We start from the raw sequence: 20,819 nt of genomic DNA, 5'->3' as shown, positions 1-20,819 counted from the left end.
GTTTCATATTCTGTCTTCCAGTCGTGCAGATGTTAAAACAACATATCTGAAGTTCCGGTTGGGTTTAAAAACAAAGCAGACTGTTGACAGTGCCCTGGGTCTAATTCAATTCCTTTTGACAAACTTATCTTTTATAATTCCAAGATAGGTCTTCATAGCGCAGAACAAATGTTTTCACACGCATTATGAATGGGACTGTGAAACAAAAGCAGATATCTGGAGAAGTGAATAGAGAGAGTCTGTATACACATTCAACTTATATTACCGTTACATAAAGGTTTGAGAATCTCGAAAAGTAGGACAACACTGTATTAAACTCAGTGGTGGTTAATGCTGGAACATTCCACAACGTACAAGTTTATAACCTTCCATTCTCACATCCTGAAATAAACCTATGGATCGGCTTTGGTGGTCAGTGCTTTATTCTATCTGGTGTGTGTGTGAGTGTGTGTCTCACCTGTTTGTCACTTAGCATGTAGATGTATTGGTAGTCAGGGCTGAAGACCATGTCACGCAGAATAGGTTTCCCTTCATCCACTGTAACAGTCTCATACAGCAAAGCACTCTGGGACGGGGGAGGTATGCCATCTACTCGGATCTGAGGGAAAATGAGACAGATATTTAAACAAATTGCTAAATAATTTCATACTTTTTTTCAGATTATTATTTGAAGAGTCACGACAATGTAATATTTTTTGGTGAATATTTTTTGCGAACCAAACTATACGTGGGGAACATTTTAAAAGTTTGAAAACAGAAACATTATTTAAATTTCGCTTTGAATCAGACACAAACAACATTCCCCAAACCTCCCACAAATCCTCAGCTCTTTCACTGACCTAGAAAATAAATTCTGAGGGATTCTGAATATGAATGGGAGGGGGGCTGGTGAGGAGGAATTGTCTCAATATGTAAGATCAGTAAAAATTGTATTATGCTTACTATACACAGTTACACACAGTTACACACACACACACACACACACACACACACACACACACACACACACACACACACACACACACACACACACACACACACACACACACACAGTTGTGTCATCATTACCACCTTCTCTTTTTCCTTACACTGATAATTAGAACATTGAGCAGGTAAAGGAGTTCTATAAATGTCAAATTCACATCACCTTTGATGTGATTGGGAATAAATACTCTGAGCTCTGACAACTGCACTTATGGTTGCTGCAAAGCTCACCTATTTTCACATTCTTCATTTCAGAGGAAAAAAATGGCAGCTTGCTTTTCTGTCCTAATCAATTTTGACAGAAATATGACAGAGGGAGGAATGGAACGGTAAATAAACCAAATGAATGATGAAATATAGAGGAATCCATTTTTGAAAAATCATGGAATAGAAAGGTAGACATTTGTGGAAAGATAAACTGGAGAAAATGTGAGGGTGACAAGCTTGGCTTTCTCCTAAATATCTGGGTCAGCCTGAAGTGACAAACATCGTTAGTCTGTTAATTAGCTGCCTCCTCGTTGCTGCAGTCTTAGTAATTAGTGTTGACAAGGTGGTATCCATTAGTTGAACGCTGCCATATTGGGTGTCACGAGTTGCTGGCCAAGACGGAGACCATATCCCCCAAACCAGTGGAACAGCAGGGATGAAAATATGACGGTCATTGTCTGCGCTTTGTCAGTTCAAGTGATACCAGCTGCAGTCATCTCACACCCAGCTATCTGCTGTTACGTTCCTCATTTTCACAACTTCCGAATGCCTGCGTTTACCACAACAGACACAATTAGCATTTTCCTCCAGCAAGATCTTCTCTTTTTTCTATCTAGGGCATCTGATAATTTGTGAAATAGATCCTGGGGCTTATACCTCTGACACATGATCAAATAAGAGATGTTAAACCACTTTCCATGGCTGTTACGCAACTCTATCCAGGCATTCATTGCTATGATGCAAAATGCTCTGATTCGCTGGAGAAAATCTTACTCATAAGTCGTTGATGTCGTGATCAATAGTTTCAGAATCCCATTTCATGGACTCATCCTCTCAATGTAGTGGGTTGGAATTATGGAGAAAAACTACATCCAACTGTATTTTCGTGCCAATTCCAAAATAGCGTAAAAACAAGGAAATGTAACTGAAACTAGGCTGCAATAACATAACTGAAACACTGCAGCATTACAAAACAACTAGCAAAGAACCACACAGAAAAAAGCCAGTTCACAGTTAGCAAACTGCTGACATTGAAGCAGGTAAAGGAGAATAACCTGCCAACCTGCACATCATGCAGGACCTGCCAGGTCCATAGTAAGCCACTTTCTAACAGTTGATCTTTTATTGTTTAAAGACTTGGGAATATGTAAACACAGCAGAGTGAAGTCCTTGCCCTGGTTGATGTTGTAAAACCATATGGCATACAGTTTATCAGGCCTGATGGTACAGCACAGTTAGCTAGCCCTGTGGGAATATGACATGCTAAATCAGAACAATACCACTGAGGTCATAAATCAAGGTTCATTGGACTAAATTAAAGCACTGCATTGTTTTAATGGAACAACAATTTGATTAAATCTGCCAAATTCCTAATTACTATTCTTCTTATTTGTGACCAGTCCCCAAGCCATTTCAGAATTGCACTGTCCGTCCTGCAGCAATGCTTCATGAAGATAACACAGCTAAAGTACACAGTCTAGTTGTCTGCAGGCAGTACACTGAAACTACCCCTACACAAGCCTCCAGAGAACAGGACATAATGAAGGATGGCATATTGCAACTACAGCTGCGTCTCTGGGAAGCTTATGTCCTCCTCGGTCTATTTGGAGTGTTTGAAATGCAGTCCTTGCTGAGTTGCTGACCTCTTGACAACATCAAACAGCTCAGATGAAGGTCATTGGAATTTAGATAAATATTACATTTCCTCCTGTCTCCCTGTGATTCAAAATATGTCATGGTGACAGGGAAAAAAAATATGTCATGGTGGGAGGGAAACAATGATGTCATGGTGGCAGGGAAAAAATGATGTCATGGTGGCAGGGAAACAATGATGTCATTGGTGGCAGGGAAACAATGATGTCATGGTGGCAGGGAAACAATGATGTCATGGTGGCAGGGAAACAATGATGTCATGGTGGCAGGGAAATAATGATGTCATGGTGGCAGGGAAACAATGATGTCATGGTGGCAGGGAAACAATGATGTCATGGTGGCAGGGAAACAATGATGTCATTGGTGGCAGGGAAACAATGATGTCATGGTGGCAGGGAAACAATGATGTCATTGTGACAGGGAAATAATGATGTCATGGTGGCAGGGAAATAATGATGTCATGGTGGCAGGGAAACAATGATGTCATGGTGGCAGGGAAACAATGATGTCATGGTGGCAGGGAAATAATGATGTCATGGTGGCAGGGAAACAATGATGTCATGGTGGCAGGGAAACAATGATCTCATGGTGGCAGGGAAACAATGATGTCATGGTGGCAGGGAAACAATGATGTCATGGTGGCAGGGAAACAATGATGTCATTGTGACAGGGAACCAATGATGTCATGGTGGCAGGGAAACAATGATGTCATGGTGGCAGGGAAACAATGTCATGGTGGCAGGGAAACAATGATGTCATGGTGGCAGGGAAACAATGATCTCATGGTGGCAGGGAAACAATAATGTCATGGTGGCAGGGAAACAATGATGTCATGGTAGCAGGGAATAAAGAGGAGGTATTGGTCTGCTTGTTTGGTTGCTCGTCTGCTATGGATTTGGAATGCTCATCAGGACTTCTTTCTAAGGGCCAATCATGTTTAGTTATGCTGATTTCTATTCTCTCTGTGAATCTGTATTCTCTCTCTTTCTCTTATTTCAGTTTGCTTAGATTTTTGCACTGTATCATGAATATGGTGAGATATACTGCATATTATATAGACCTTCTTGCATGTTTTCTGCAAATATGAAAATCAATTGATTATTTCTGTAACAACACTGAATGTTCTGTAAAATTGTACTTAATGAAATAGATAATCTTCATTTTTGATTACATTTGAGATATATAAAAAAACAACAACATTAATTTATCCCCTAATCCTTTTATTTAAATTTCTCCATATCCTCCAGATGGCGTTACAGGGGTAAGAGTAAATCAGTGTAGCTACGTATATGGTGCTCCATGCACCAGAATATAAACACTTTAGAGAGTTCAGGGCGTTGTGAGAATTCTGATCTCTGTCCAGGGGCGTCATGCACCACAAAAATCTAAGGGAGCACAAAGTACTGTATGTGAGGATGGCTGGTGGGAGGAAGTTGGATAATTGTACAATTTTCAAACACCTGAAACAGCTTTTTCATGCAATCTCGAGCAATAATCATTATGCTTAATTCTATGTAAAAAATGTGTTTATTTTTCTGCATATCTAAGTATACCTTTTGAGCTATTTGTATCCTACTGACTGGTTGACATTTAAAAACAAAACTAAATATGCCTCTATATCTCTGCTCAAAAGATTGAAAGGAATATCAGTCTTATTCAGTACAGTGAGTCCTATTCACTTGGTTGCTTTTCTAAAGTCTACCAACCTTGATGGCAGGCATGCCAACTAAGATAGTATTACATCTGCTCATGCCACGCCCTCTACTGCTCATCCTGTGTCTCCTTAACCTGCCGCCACTCCCCGTGCTCTCTCCCTTCTCTCTGTATGTGTGCGATTGTGTGGGCGGAGACAGCTGTGCTGGAGTCAGAGCAGATACCCACCAGCTGCAACCTGTTCCATAATCAAGACCTCTACAAATACTCAGTCCTGCCACTTCCATGCTGCCAGATCGTAATCTCTGCTCAGTCTATGCTTCTAGCCGTTTGTTACTGATAGATCCTGTTGTGCCTGGTTTCCCTTGCCTGATGACGTTTTCCTCTCCGCTACAGTTCTGCCCGCTCTGACTCTGGTCCCCGTCTCCAGACCAACGTCTCATCATCCTGCTACTCTGTCCTGGATTCCCCACCCTACTACTCCCTTGGATTCCCCTCCGGACCTGCTTACCCTGTCTCAACCCCTCTCGGTCCAGCCTCAGCCTCTGCACCTGGTTCCCTGCAACCCACCTGAGTTTTCCCCTGGCCTGCACTCCATCTTCCCCTTGTGTTTCAATAAATGCCTTGGTTACTTCATCCCAGTTTCCTCGTCTGAGTCTGCTCTTGGGTTCCCTTGTACCACTCCGCATAACAGATAGACAAGCTATATAGCTACTTTAACTTGATAGCCTGAAATGGATACTTGGAAGCTAGTTATGAGATGGGGAATCTATATGGGCTAGCTTAAGTCAACTTTCTAAAATTTCTAAATGGCTAGTGCTATTAGAGAAAAAACATTAACAAAAAGTTTTACATTCTGAAGGGGCATGATGCATCTGTCTGTGTTCCAGGGCTGTGAGAATACACAGGCCGCTGGCCCAGGGCGCAGCCATACAAGCTAAATGTGGGAAAGTGATGACATTTTAAAAAGGGCAACAAACATGTGAATTAATAAAGGTGGAACTGAATAGGGTAAGGAGCACTATGAATCAGAGGTCAGGCAAGGGGTTGTTGACTTAACTGCCTATCACAACAGGGTGTCTTGTCTGCCTTTAGGAGGAAAGAGGAGGCCATTCATCAGGGTGAAAAGAGAAAGAGGGAGGATGAAGAATGAGAGAAATTACACCATCTTAGTCCTTCATTGTTAAATGAAAATAGAAATTACTTAAGAGGGAAGGTACAATACCTCCCCCTTCCATCGACAGGAAGACATTTACTGTGAGCACTGGAACTGTTAACGTGCTTTACAGTCCATTTGTCAAATCCTTACCTAAATATCAGACACATTTGTGCCTGTGACAAATGGCAGGGACTCTAAATGTGGTCATATTAAGAAATGGCTTGAAAAGAATCCTTTGGTAGTATTGTTTTTATTGAGTGAAGGGAGACTGGAACATACTATAGTGTTTTTCCACAAAGGGAATGCAGAAAATGTTTTATATTAGATCAACTCAATGTAATTCTTCATTTAGTTGCCCTCTATACAGAATTCTTACCACAGACAGCAAGCACTGAACGCAGCTGAACTGAACCGTTCCAACTATTTATATCGTCTGTTTTTTCCTAGGGTTGCAAAGGGTGGGTATATTACTGGGAATTTTTGTATGGGGCTCCCGAGTGGCACAGCGGTCTAAGGTACTGCATTTCAGTGCTAGAGGCGTCATTACAGTCCCTGGTTCGATTCCAGGCTGTATCACAACAGGCTGTGATTGGGAGTCCCATAGGGTGGCGCACAATTAGCCCAGCGTCGTCCGGGTTAGGCTGTCATTGTAAAAAAGAATTTGTTCTTAACTGACTTGCCTACTTAAATCCAGGTTAAATAAAACATGTAATACAAATCTGGATTTTATGTACTCTATCACAAGACATCTAGTGGCCATTTTGGGTACTTCAGATTATTACATTATCAGCCTGGATTCTACAAAGTGTTGGAAACGTTCGTTGCTCAATTGGTATCAAGGGACCAGGAAAACATTCCCCACATCAGTACACCACCACCACCAGCCTGTACCACTGACACCAGGCAGGATGGGTCCACGGACTCATGCTGCTTACGCCAAATCCTGACTCTGTCGTCAGTTTGACACAACAGGAACTGGAATTCGGCAGATTAGGCAATGTTTTTCAACTCCTCAATTGTCCAGTGTTAGTGATTGCGTACCCACAGAAGCCGCTTATTCTTGTTTATAGTTGATAGGAGTGCAACCCGGTGTGGTAGTCTGCTGTAATAGCCTATCCTTGACAAGGAATGATGAGTTGTGCGTTCCGAGTTGTCGTTCTGCACACCACTGTTGTACTGCGCAATTATTTGTCTGTTTGTGGCCCGCCTGTTAGCTTGCACGATTCTCGCCATTCACCTTGGACCTCTTTTATCAAAGAGCTGTTTTCACCCACAGGACTGCCGCTGACTGGATGTTTTTTGTCTGCCGCACCATTCTCTGTAAACCCTAGACACTGTCGTGTGTGAAAAGCCCAGGAGGCCGTTTCTGAGATACTGGATCCGGCATGCCTGGCAACGACGATAATACCACGCTCAAAGTCGCTTAGGTCACTAGTTTTGCCCATTTCAAGGTTCAATCAAACAGTAACCGAATGCCTCAGTGCCTGTCTGCCTGCTTTACATAGCAAGCCACGGTCACGTGAGTCACTGTCTGTAGGGGCGATCCATTTTCGTGAGCGGGATGGTGTACCGAAAAAACTGTCCGCTGAGTGTAGATAATAACAGAGTTGAACACAATAACCATGGTCTATGCCCTCTAAATCCTGACAAAATAATTCCTGCTGCCACAATGTGACTATAGGTAATGAACATTCTGGAGGACCAGAGAATACGCTTGGGATACACTACTGCCCTTATCTTCTGTATACCACCCTTACCTTCTCACAACACAACTGATTGTCTCAAATGCATTAAGAAGGAAAGAAATTCCACGAATTAACTTTTAACAAGGCACATCTGTTAATTGAAATGTATTCCAGGTGACTACTTCATGAAGCTGGTTAAGAGAATGCCACGAGTGTGCAAAGCTGTCATCAAGGCAAAGGGTGACTACTTTGAAGAATCTCAAATATAAAATATATTTTGATATGTTTAACACTTTTTTTGGTTACTACATGATTCCATATGTGTTATTTCATAGTTTTGATGTCTTCACTATTATTCTACAATGTAGAAAAAAACCTTTAATGAGCAGCTGTGTCCATACTTTGAACTGGTACTGTATATTCAATCCTCTGGTTTCTGTTCAAAGTTGCATATAGCTTGTCTTACACCCAGGTCAACTTCGCAAAAAAAAACTAAAAACTCCCAGCAGCCTCAGCATTATGTAATAAATGTAAAACAGACATTAAAAACATTGCCTTTGGACGAGCCCTATGCACTGATACTCTGATCATAAATATCTAACCTTTCTCCAAACTGATCAATAAAAGCTGGGTACGTGGGCCAGATGTGGCCGTTCCTGCCTCTAAAGGTGTAACTGGGGATAGGAATGACAGATGTCTCGATCCCTTGGCAGAGGTCAGTTTCCCTGGAGAGAGTGCCGACGCTTTTAAGTGTTTAAAGGGAATCTGGCTGAGCAAGGTCCTGGAGAGTATTTAACTGTCAGATTGGAGCTCGAGTAAAATATGGAATGCAACAATGACACATGAGAAAAGGAAGGAATGAGAGACCAATGCTATTACCTTTTCCTTTTTAGTTTGCCATGTATTGTATTTTATGTTAAACGTCATCAAAGAAAAGGATTTTGTAAAAAAAAAAATCAGATATGAAAAGTAACAGTATCACTTGAATACAGTTGTGGCCAAAATATTAATTTCCACAAAGTTTGCTGCTTCAGTGTCTTTAGATATTTTTGTCAGATGCTACTATGGAATACTGAAGTACAATTACAAGCATTTCATAAGCGTCAAAGGCTTTTACTGACAATTACATTTGTCAATAAAAGTTGATGCAGAGTCAATATTTGCAGTGTTGAACCTTCTTTTTCAAGACCTCTGCAATCCACCCTGGCATGCTGTCAAATAACTTCTGGGCCACATCCTGACTGATGGCAGCCCATTCTTGCATAATCAATGCTTGGAGTTTGTCAGAATTTGTGTTTTTTTGTTTGTCCACCTGCCTCTTGAGGCTTGACCACAAGTTCTCAATGGGATTAAGGTCTGGGGAGTTTCCTGGCCATGGACTCAAAATATCAATGTTTTGTTCCCCGAGCCACTTAGTTATCACTTTTGCCTTATGGCAAGGAGCTCCATCATGCTGGAAAAGGCATTGTTCGTCACCAAACTGTTCCTGGATGGTTGGGAGAAGTTGCTCTCTGAGGATGTGTTTGTACCTTTCTTTATTTATGGCTGTGTTCTTAGGCAAAATTGTGAGTGAGCCCACTCCCTTGGCTGAGAAGCAACCCCACACATGAATGGTCTCAGGATGCTTTACTGTTGGCATGACACAGGACTGATGGTAGCTCTCACCTTGTCTTTGCCGGAGAAGCTTTTTTCCAGATGCCCCAAACAATCGGAAAGGGGATTCATCAGAGAAAATGACTTTACCCCAGTCCTCAGCAGTCCAATCCCTGTACCTTTGCAGAATATCAGTCTGTCCCTGATGTTTTTCCTGGAGAGAAGTGGCTTCTTTGCTGCCTTTCTTGACACCAGGCCATCCTCAAAAAGTATTCGCCTCACAGTGCTTGCAGATGCACTCACACCTGCCTGCTGCCATTCCTGAGCAAGCTCTGTACTGGTGGTGCCCCGATCCCGCAGCTGAATCAACTTTAGGAGACGGTCCTGGCGCTTGCTGGACTTTCTTGGGCGCCCTGAAGCCTTCTTCACAACAATTGAACCGCTCTCCTTGAAGTTCTTGATAATCCGATAGATGGTTGATTTAGGTGCAATCTTACTGGCAGCAATATCCTTGCCTGTGAAGCCCTTTTTTGCAAAGTAATGATGACGGCACGTGTTTCTTTGCAGGTAACCATGGTTGACAGAGGAAGAACAATGATTCCAAGCACCACCCTCCTTTTTTAAGCTTCCAGTCTGTTATTCGAACTCAATCAGCATGACAGAGTGATTTCCAGCCTTGTCCTCATCAACACTCACACCTGTGTTAACGAGAGAATCACTGACATGATGTCAGCTGGTCCTTTTGTGGCAGGGCTGAAATGCAGTGGAAATGTTTTTGGGGGATTCAGTTCATTTGCATGGCAAAGAGGGACTTTGCAATTAATTGCAATTCATCTGATCACTCTTCATAACATTCTGGAGTATATGCAAATTGCCATCATACAAACTGAGGCAGCAGACTTTGTGAAAATTAATATTTGTGTCATTCTCAAAACTTTTGGCCACAACTGTACAAGTCTACTGAGTATATTCCAGTTGAAGAATAAGAGTCTACTGAGTATATTCCAGTTGAAGAATAAGAGTCTACTAAGTATATTCCAGTTGAAGAATAAGAGTCTACTAAGTATATTCCAGTTGAATAATACAAGTCTACTGAGTATATTCCAGTTGAAGAATACAAGTCTACTAAGTACATTCCAGTTGAAGAATACAAGTCTACTGAGTATATTCCAGTTGAAGAATACAAGTCTACTGAGTATATTCCAGTTGAAGAATACAAGTCTACTGAGTATATTCCAGTTGAAGAATACAAGTCTACTGAGTATATTCCAGTTGAAGAATACAAGTCTACTGAGTATATTCCAGTTGAATAATACAAGTCTACTGAGTATATTCCAGTTGAAGAATACAAGTCTACTAAGTACATTCCAGCTGAAGAATACAAGTCTACTAAGTATATTCCAGTTGAAGAATACAAGTCTACTGAGTATATTCCAGTTGAAGAATACAAGTCTACTAAGTACATTCCAGCTGAAGAATACAAGTCTACTAAGTATATTCCAGTTGAAGAATACAAGTCTACTGAGTACATTCCAGCTGAAGAATACAAGTCTACTAAGTATATTCCAGTTGAAGAATACAAGTCTACTGAGTATATTCCAGTTGAAGAATACAAGTCTACTGAGTATATTCCAGTTGAAGAATACAAGTCTACTGAGTATATTCCAGTTGAATAATACAAGTCTACTGAGTATATTCCAGTTGAAGAATACAAGTCTACTAAGTACATTCCAGCTGAAGAATACAAGTCTACTAAGTATATTCCAGTTGAAGAATACAAGTCTACTGAGTATATTCCAGTTGAAGAATACAAGTCTACTAAGTACATTCCAGCTGAAGAATACAAGTCTACTAAGTATATTCCAGTTGAAGAATACAAGTCTACTGAGTATATTCCAGTTGAATAATACAAGTCTACTGAGTATATTCCAGTTGAAGAAAACATAAAAGCAGCAGTTTAGGTGAAGTAATATTTATTGCATGTTCAGAATGTATGTCTTCATGTGCCATACTATTGAACAGAGATACACCTCTACATGCTGTTACTAGACATTTGAAAACAGAGGGGGTGAAACATCACTGTTTCCTTATCAGATTATAAACCTGGGATACACTACTGCACTTAGTTTCATTTTCTCAAAAGAAAATGGCTACCCTTTTGTGTAAGAGGGAAATCTATTCTACATTAAACCTGAAAGCTCTTGGTCCATGAGACGAGGTCAAAATCCTCAATCTGCCCATTTATCCTCTTAAGAGAAGGGAGGACACAAAGCCCTGCACCCCAGGAACCGAACGAAGGGCTGATGATTCAATTAGGAGCCTTATCCTGTTTCCCCCCCAGCCAGCTAGTCAGATCAGGCTAAAAGCACTACAGACCCAGAAAACAGAGGTGGCTTCCCATCTCCGCTCACACTCAACACCTGCTTTGTTCCATCTCCGCTCCACAGCTCCACGGCCACATAGCCTGAGGACCAGCTCAAAGTTTTAAAACAAATGGCCCATTCCTTTCTTCCACCTTAATGTGGCTGTGTCTCTGTGAGCCCTGACATGTCCTGACCTCTGAACCCCCTGTCAACAGGCATCTGTGGTATGTCTGTTTTATGACAGTGAGGAAGTAACAGGGTTAGACACAGCACATTTTTGTACAGACAATTAATTGTCTTGTCTTTTTTTTTCTTCAATTAGTCTTCATTAAAACTAATTGTAGGCTGTGTGTAGAGGCCAACAGGATTCTCAAAATAGCTGCCTCATACAGAACATCAGCTACACAGACATGATATTGACCCCAATTTGTTACCGAAAGCTGTGTAGTAGTGTGTATGCCTTGCGGTACAATAGACATTAAATCTTGTTTAAACAAAGTCAGCAAATATTGGTTATAACAACTATGTTCACAGTAAAAACCTAATTATGAAGGGTATCAAACAAATGTCTGAGTGACACAAATGTTACTTCTATGTGACACAGTCGTCAGACTCTTCACACTACTTACACAAGCGTCTTCTCTAACGACATCAAGAGATACACTTAGAGGAAACAAGGCCTCTTTTGAAGTATCTCTTTAATATGTTAGTCCTCATCTCCAACCAACCATGTTGTAGTGTCTGTCTGTTCCATACTGGCATGCGTCAGTGGCTAAGCAGCTCTTGGTTGGCGTGTTGTCATCATGTGATTCCCAGAAGTCCTCTTCTCTGACCCTAGGACGGGAGGGGGGAATCTGTGTGCTCCCACATAGAGGTCCTCCACCAGCCAGGCATCATAGAGTAGCTCTCACCAGCCTACAGTCTTTCTCTATGGTTCTTATCTATCTTACCAACAACCATAACTACAGTCTTTCTCTATGGTTCTTATCTATCTTACCAACAACCATAACTACAGTCTTTCTCTATGGTTCTTATCAGCATCCATCAGGTCTCATCTAAAAGGAGCCATTACTGAGGAGTATTCATGCTTACTGTAAATGGCCTGCAGCAAAAACACAACACTGGTGCAACACAGGGTGGTTTATTAGCAGGGCCCGATAAAATCATATTTTTTAACTGATTACGTAAGTTTTTCCCCCAAATCTGTTTCGTTTTTCCATGTTTCAGTTTTTCCCTGTTTAATTTTTTTCTAACTCAAAATCACTTTTTTTTCTCTCTCCCTAAGTCCACACCAATGTTTAAACCACATCAGAAGACTATTTTTGAGGTTTGGGAATAAGGTGTAGGTGCAGCCTCTAAAGGGGGGTGGGGGGGATAAATCTAACATATGGAATTGTTTTAAGATGGTCATAACATGAATCATTTAACTATTTGATTTTTAATGTTAAATATTATTTGATGTAAATTTGAATTTGGCCATTCATAAATGGCCAAAAAAGACACTCAAAAATGAAAGTGTCTGTCCTACATCTAGGAGAGATAAGAAAGCTCAGGATATATATAATGTTTTTTTGTACACATATTTAACCCCTTATTTTTTGGTTACCTTCATGAGAGTCTCCCCTTTCCATAGAGGGGTCATAATAGTTTGTAGGCCAACCCGTTCGGATGCTACAGACGTATTTGTGAGAAAACCAATTTTCGGGATGTCTCAAGGTCTGACAAACACCGCTCTAGCTATGCCACCTTTTACCGCAGATGTGGAATGCCGACGTGGGCTGATGCTGTGGATTAAGATGCAGCCAATGCAAAAAACATTCTATCTCTAGCTTAAACTGACAGATTTTAATGGGGAGTTTTTGCATTATGTTAGTTAGATTGACGCAAGGGTGCCAGGAAGAGACCATTGTTTGGTTACGCAGCGTTGCTGTAGCGCTCATGCAGAGTTTGCAAATCAGATGGCCATGCAAATAATCATGATATCATTCTGCCAGGTAAGCATAGGCTAGGCTAGAAAAGCCTTACATCTCTTTTTATTTTATTTATTTAACTTTTATTTAACTAGGCAAGTCAGTTAAGAACAAATTCTTCAATGACGGCCTAGGAACAGTGGGTTAACTGCCTCGTTCAGGGGCAGAACGACAGATTTTTACCTTGTCAGCTCGGGGATTTCGGTTACTGGCCCAACGCTCTACCCACTAGGCTACCTGCCGCCCCAAAGGATGGTTATCATTAGCATCATTGCTAATGGCTACTAAAAGTGTAGACATACTCACACACCACCAGACACACACACACACCACCAGACACACACACACACACACACCACCAGACACACACACACACACACACACACACACACACACACACACACACACACACACACACACACACACACACACACACACACACACACACACACACACACACACACACACACACACACACAGAGGAGCATTCCTGTGTCTTTCAGAAAGATGCATGAAAATACCAATCACTGATGCATTTTGTTAATGTCTTATGATTCACTTGGGCAAATTAATGCATTTTCTAATGAGTTCAATACATTTAGCTGATTTCCTACTAAGTTCAATACGTTTTTTCATATTGTTGAATTCCGTTCTGGATTCCGTGATTCCGTCCGCGTTCTCTTCCACATAGATTTTATAGGACCCTACAGCCGTTCTGATCTGCTCGGAGATACAGTGCGTTCGGGAAAGTATTCAGACCCCTTCCCTTTTTCCACAGTTAACACAGTTAATGTAACAAGTTACAGCCTTATTATGAAATGTATTAAATAAAAACTATTATTCATCACTCTACACACAATACCAGATTTAAACAGAAATACCTTATTTACATAAGTATTCAGACCCTTTGCTATGAGACTCGAAATTGAGCTCAGGTGCATCCTGTTACCAATGATCATCCTTGAGATGTTTCTACAACTTGATCAGAGTCCACCCGTGGTAAATCCAATTGATTTGACATGATTTGGGAAGGCACACACCTGTCTATATAAGGTCCCACCGTTGACAGTACATGTCAGAGCAAAAACGAAGCCATGATGTGGAAGGAATTGTCCGTAGAGCTCCAGGACAGGATTGTGTAAAGGCACAGATCTGGGGAAGGGTACCACAAAATGTCTGCAGCATTGAATGTCCCCAAGAACACAGTGGCCTCCATGAATCTTACATGGAAGAAACTGAGCAATCGGGGTAAAAGGGCCTCGGTCAGGGAGGTGAGCAAGAACCCAATGGTCACTCTGACAGAGCTCCAGAGTTCCTTTGACGAGATGGGAGAACCTTCTAGAAGGACAACCATCTCGGCACCACTCCATCAATCAGGCCTTTATGGTAGAATGGCCAGACGGAAGCCACTCCTCAGTAAAAGGCACATGACAGCCCATTTGGAGTTTGCCAAAAGGCACCTAAAGGACTCTCAGACCATGAGAAACAAGATTCTCTGGTTTGATGAAAGCAAGATTGAACAATTTGGCCTGAATGCCAAGCGTCACGTCTGGAAGAAACCTGTCACCATCTCTACGGTGAAGCATGGTGGTGGCAGCATCCTGCTGAGGGGATGTTTTTCAGCAGCATGGACTAAGAGACTAGTCAGGATCGAGGGAAAGATGAACGGATCCAAGTACAGAGACATCCTTGATGAAAACCTGCTAGGGAGCGCTCAGGACCTCAGACTGGGGTTTGAGGTTCACCTTCCAACAGGACAAAGACCCTAAGCACACAGCCAAGACAATGCAGGAGTGGCTTCGGGAGAAGTCTCTGAACGTCCTTGAGTGGCCCAGCCAGAGCCCGGACTTTAACCCGATTGAACATCTCTGGAGAGACCTGAAAATAGCTGTGCAGCGACGCTCCCCATCCAACCTGAAAGAGCTTGAGAGGTTCTGCAGAGAAGAACGTGAGAAACTCCCCAAATACAGGTGTGCCATGCTTGTAGCGTCAAACTCAAGAAGACCTGAGGCTGTAAATGCTGCCAAAGGTACTTCAACAAAATACAGAGTGAAGGTTCTGAATACTTAAGTACACTTCAGTTTTTTTTTATATATATACTGTATACAGTATATACATTTGAAGACATTTCTAAAAACCTGTTTTTGCTTCATCATTATGGAGTATTGTGTGTAGATTGATTTGGAAAAGTGAATTGTAATCCATTTTAGAAAAAGGCTTTAACTTTCCGAATGCACTGTACATGTCCAAGTGTTGCACTTCGGTCAAATTGCTGAGTCACTATCCCTTAATCACAATCACTAGGCAAATGACTGAGTAATCATGATCTCACCAAAACATGTCACTAGCTGTTATCCTTGCTACTTAACCTATCATTGCTTTATTATTGTAGGAAGCCAACGTGTCAATTGGTTGCAGATGAAACAAAACAGTGGTGATGAGATCTTGCTTCCTGTTTGTTCTAAAATAACGACTGTATTTTAACCAGAGAACCAGTCAGTGATGGGCTGTGAATTCCACTCAGGCCTCGAAGAAGTAGTGTTCCAGGAATGTTCCCTTTCAAGAAGTGCTGTCAGGAAGCTGAGTCTGGTCAGGCACCAGTGATCTCAGCGGAACGAGCGGCCAGCAGTCACTCCTCAGGTACTGGGCTGGAGCCAAGGGACTGTCAGTGGACTGCCCAGCCATCTCACAGCAGGAATATGACACACACACACACACACACACACACACACACACACACACACACACACACACACACACACACACACACACACACACACACACACACACACACACACACACACACACACAAGCACATTAACGCACACACACACACACACACACAAGCACATACACGCACAAACACAAACACACACACTCAATCAGGAGAGTCTCTGTCAAGGCTCCAGCAAAAAGGAGCTAAACTTTTGTCTACGACCCCAACGAGACTCCTAAAAGTCCAATAAGCCAATCCACTTTCCACCTCCAGGCCAGCCACAAACACAATAAACATGATACTGCACTTAATTTGGGAATTAATTAAGCAGGAAATTGCTTGTTGGTTTAGCACATCATCATGTTAGGAATTCACCCCTAAAAGTGAAATGGCACATTGTCTGAGCTGAGGGCTGTTTTGAGTGGACCGACAGTGTTTATGTTATCAGGATCACAGTCCAGGGAACTTAATTTCCATCAAATCTTTAACAATGTTTGACAGCTCTCCCACTGTCTACAACGTGAACCGTGTGAAGTATTAAAAGCAAATGGCTGTCCACAGGGCCTGTGAGGACTGTCCTAGGGCTAGGGAAAACAATTGAGACTATTTATGTGTAGAAACATTGAGATTAAAATGGAGTGAGTACCCCTTTTTATGATCCATTATGTGTGAACCAACAAAAGCAGGAAACAGGAAATATACACAGGGAATGCAAACAAAATGCCAGAGCTCTTAACTTGACACATTATCTGCAAGGACTTTCACCGAATGAACCTACTACCTGTTCCAGTGAAGAATGTGGGTACTTCTGAAACATTATTAATCATCGGGCAGGTCGGTGAATTATTCTTGTATTTAGAGGTTTAAAAAAAATAAATTATGTGCAGTCCTATCGTTGTAATAAAATAATATTCTGTATATCGTTGACTTACAAACCTGTAGCAATAAATGCAAGAAGTTACAATTGTTTTTCGTGGGGAATTAACTACAGTAGCCTATACCGGGGTTCTCAAACCTTTTTGCTTCAGGGACCTTTTTTGTGATAGGAAATTCCTCAGGGACACGTTATTCAGAACACATTATTCTACTTAAGAGTGCAATACAAATAGCATACAAGCAGTTTTACTAAAACTTCTGCCGTGCATGGCTGGACAAGTCTCAGGCCCTGGGAAAGCACAATGGAATCAGAGAGAACATTTTCTGCAATTCTACACATTTTGCCTCAGGCGGAGAGAAAATATTGCAGTTTTAAAGCAAATTTCTTGAAATTCTACACATTTTGCCATGGGGCAGAGAGACAATTTTGCTGTTTTTTAAAGATTAAATTACAGTGTATTTAGTGTATGTTCAAAACAAAACATTTGGGGAATATAAGAAGAATTAAATTGAAGAAATTGATTATTGATGGAGTACTGTGGATACCAATATCCCTGTGAGCTTTCTAAGTGTTTAGTATGTAGTATATGTTCGTATTTATTAGGATCCTTATTGGCAGCAGCTACTCTTCCTGGGGTCCAAACGGGGTGAAAACAATGACATCACACTAAAACACAACAGAAATAACACAATACATCATAAAATACATTAATAACATTATTACTCTCTTATTATAAATGTACAATATAAAACCCACAACATCACAGTAGAGTATCTGTGTCTCTTCACAGTCCGCATTGTGTCCTGAGGTGTAGTTTCATGCAGGTTTTTCCCCCTGATGAGAGTTCCATGTAGTCATGGCTCAATATAGTACTGCGTGTTTCCCAGAGTCTGTTTTTGGACTTGGGGATTGTGAAAAGACCCCTGGTGGCATGTCTTGTGGGGTATGTATGGGTGTCTGAGCTGCTTGTTAGCTGTTTGAACAGACAGTTCGGTGCTTTCAATACGTCAATACCTCTCACAAAGACAAGTAGTGATGCAGTCAATCTCTCTACTTTGAGCCAGGAGAGCTTGACATTCATGTTATTGATATTAGCCCTCCGTGTACATTTAAGGGCCAGCTGTGCTGCTCTGTTCTGGGACAACTGGAATTTCCCTACGTTCTACTTTGAGACACTTGACCATATAAGTAGTCCAGGTGTGATAAAACTAGGGCCTGTAGGACTTGTTTAGTTGATTGTGATATCAGAGCAGCACTTTATCACCTCTCCGCGTACTAGCTTCCATTGCATCAGCATGTTTAAACCACGTCAGTTTACAATCTAGGGTTACATCAAGCAGTTTAGTCTCCGCAACTTGCTCGATTGGCACATTATTCATTACAAGCTTTAGGGTTTAGAGAATGATTTGTCCTAAATACAATACTTTTAGTTGTTGATATATTTAGGGTTAAGAACATAAATTGTGGATAGATAATATTGTAGTGTATTGAACTCTAAACTTTTTACACCGATCCCTTGTCCAAAATGTGTTTAATCTGTTGTTGGGGCTTTCGGAGTTAATCTGTTATTTTAGTGCGCAAATATTTTGAATCTCGTTTAATCGCATTGTCTGAAAGTGTTCAAAATTCACTGAAAACATCCCTCATACATCATCTAAACAGCTAAAAACAACAATGCAATGTAAAACCAAGTAGACATTGAGGTTAAATAAAGTGTTTTCTCAATTACCAAATTTTGCTAAACGTTACTTTAGACAAAATCAAGACGTCAATGTTCATGAAATGTTCTTCTATGAAAAACCTTAAATTACAGCTTCATTTGAGGTAATTCAGAAAATCCTGCGATTATCTGATCACATTTTTTTCACCGTTTGACAGACCAACATTTGAGATCTGGCCTAAACCCTGGCCTATACAAGGTTTATCCCCAGCTGTGTACACAGTATCTGCTTGACAAGCTATGCTGTAATCATCCAAGTGCCAGTTCTAATCTGTCAGATTCATTTCAGTCATTTTGAGTAGAAACGGTGAACACTGTCTGGAAGGGCAAACAACAGATACTGTATGTCCCGATGTTTAAACACAAACAGAGTTAATGGAGTTTAGCGTGAGGCACTCTCCTGGTTAAAACACTTCAGTACAGTGTTGAATCTCTCTCTGACAGGAATACAGGGCGTTGGCACAGTAGAGTACAGTGTTGAATCTCTCTCTGACAGGAATACAGGGCGTTGGCACAGTAAAGTACAGTGTTGAATCTCTCTCTGAAAGGAATACAGGGCGTTGGCACAGTAGAGTACAGTGTTGAATCTCTCTCTGACAGGAATACAGGGCTTTGGCACAGTAGAGTACAGTGTTGAATCTCTCTCTGACAGGAATACAGGGCTTTGGCACAGTAGAGTACAGTGTTGAATCTCTCTCTGAAAGGAATACAGGGCTTTGGCACAGTAGAGTACAGTGTTGAATCTCTCTCTGACAGGAATACAGGACTTTGGCACAGTAGAGTACAGTGTTGAATCTCTCTCTGACAGGAATACAGGACTTTGGCACAGTAGAGTACAGTGTTGAATCTCTCTCTGACAGGAATACAGGGCTTTGGCACAGTAGAGTACAGTGTTGAATCTCTCTCTGAAAGGAATACAGGGCTTTGGCACAGTAGAGTACAGTGTTGAATCTCTCTCTGACAGGAATACAGGACTTTGGCACAGTAGAGTACAGTGTTGAATCTCTCTCTGACAGGAATACAGGACTTTGGCACAGTAGAGTACAGTGTTGAATCTCTCTCTGACAGGAATACAGGACTTTGGCACAGTAGAGTAGCTTGACCGGGCACCGAGCGGTGAATTACAGTTCCAGTCAAAAGTTTGGACACACCTACTCATTCAAGGGGTTTTCATTCCCCCCCCCCCCCCCCTTTTTTTCTTTTCTTTTTACTATTTGCGCTTAGTGGGACTATCATTTGTTTTTCAACAGGACAATGACCCAACACACCTCCAGGCTGTGTAAGGGCTATTTGACCAAGAAGGAGAGTGATGGAGTGTTACATCAAATGACCTGGCCTCCACAATCACCTGACCTCAACCCAATTGAGATGGTTTGAGATGAGTTGGACCACAGAGTGAAGACTGATGGAAAAGCATTACAGGTGAAGCTGGTTGAGAGAATGCTAAGAGTGTGCAAAGCTGTCATTAAGGCAAAGGGGTGGCTACAGTACTTTGAAGAATCTCAAATCTAAAATATATTTTGATTTGTTTAACACTTTTTTGGTTACTACATGATTCCATATGTGTTATTTCATAGTTTTGATGTCTTCACTATTATTCTACAATGTAGAAAATAGTAAAAATAAAGAAAAACCCTTCAATTAGTAGGTGTCCAAACCTTTGACTTGTACTGTTTATCAGTGTCTGAAATAGTATTCTGTTTATATTAGTTTCACTTTTAAAAAATGTGTTTATCGAAGCATCAGAGACAGAATTCACTTAAAATTCACTTAACACATTTATTGTGTTTGGCTTGGCCCTGCCTGAGAGCTCCGTAATGTGAGGCCTTGACAAAACAATTAAACAGAGATTGAAGGAATCCAGGTGTCCTACTCTCTACACCCTATGCCTGCCAACCCAGAGGTGTAAGGTTACTGGACAGGAATGCCATGCACTCAGGTTTTGTAGCTCAGACGGGATGGAACACTTACAACATTTACCCTCTCCTCTCTCTCTCCCTGTCCTCCCCTTCTCTCTCTCTCTCTCCCTGTCCTCCCCTTCTCTCTCTCTCTCTCCCTGTCCTCTCTCTCTCTCTCTCTCTCTCCCTGTCCTCTCCCTCTCTCTCTCCCTGTCCTCTCTCTCTCTCTCTCTCTCCATGTCCTCTCTCTCTCTCTCCCTCTCCTCTCTCTCTCTCCCTGTCCTCTCTCTCTCTCTCCCTGTCCTCTCTCTCTCTCTCTCTCTCCCTCTCCCTCTCCTCTC

General features: G+C 41.6%; 1 protein-coding gene across 3 annotated transcripts in view; it reads right to left on the bottom strand.

Annotated features, from left to right (window-relative positions):
* plxna3 (plexin A3) overlaps positions 1-20,819 on the bottom strand; it is a 154,114-nt gene that overhangs the window by 89,434 nt on the left and 43,861 nt on the right. For all 3 annotated transcript variants that reach the window (XM_055932389.1, XM_055932388.1, XM_055932390.1), the window contains exon 4: positions 458-598. In XM_055932389.1, coding sequence (XP_055788364.1) covers positions 458-598 — 141 coding nt within the window. The remainder of the gene's footprint in view (positions 1-457; positions 599-20,819) is intronic.

This window comes from Salvelinus fontinalis, chromosome 8, assembly GCF_029448725.1.
Source record: "Salvelinus fontinalis isolate EN_2023a chromosome 8, ASM2944872v1, whole genome shotgun sequence".
NCBI lineage: Eukaryota > Metazoa > Chordata > Actinopteri > Salmoniformes > Salmonidae > Salvelinus > Salvelinus fontinalis.
Note: the sequence above shows the minus strand (reverse complement) of the source record. Positions and strands in the feature narration are given on the sequence as shown.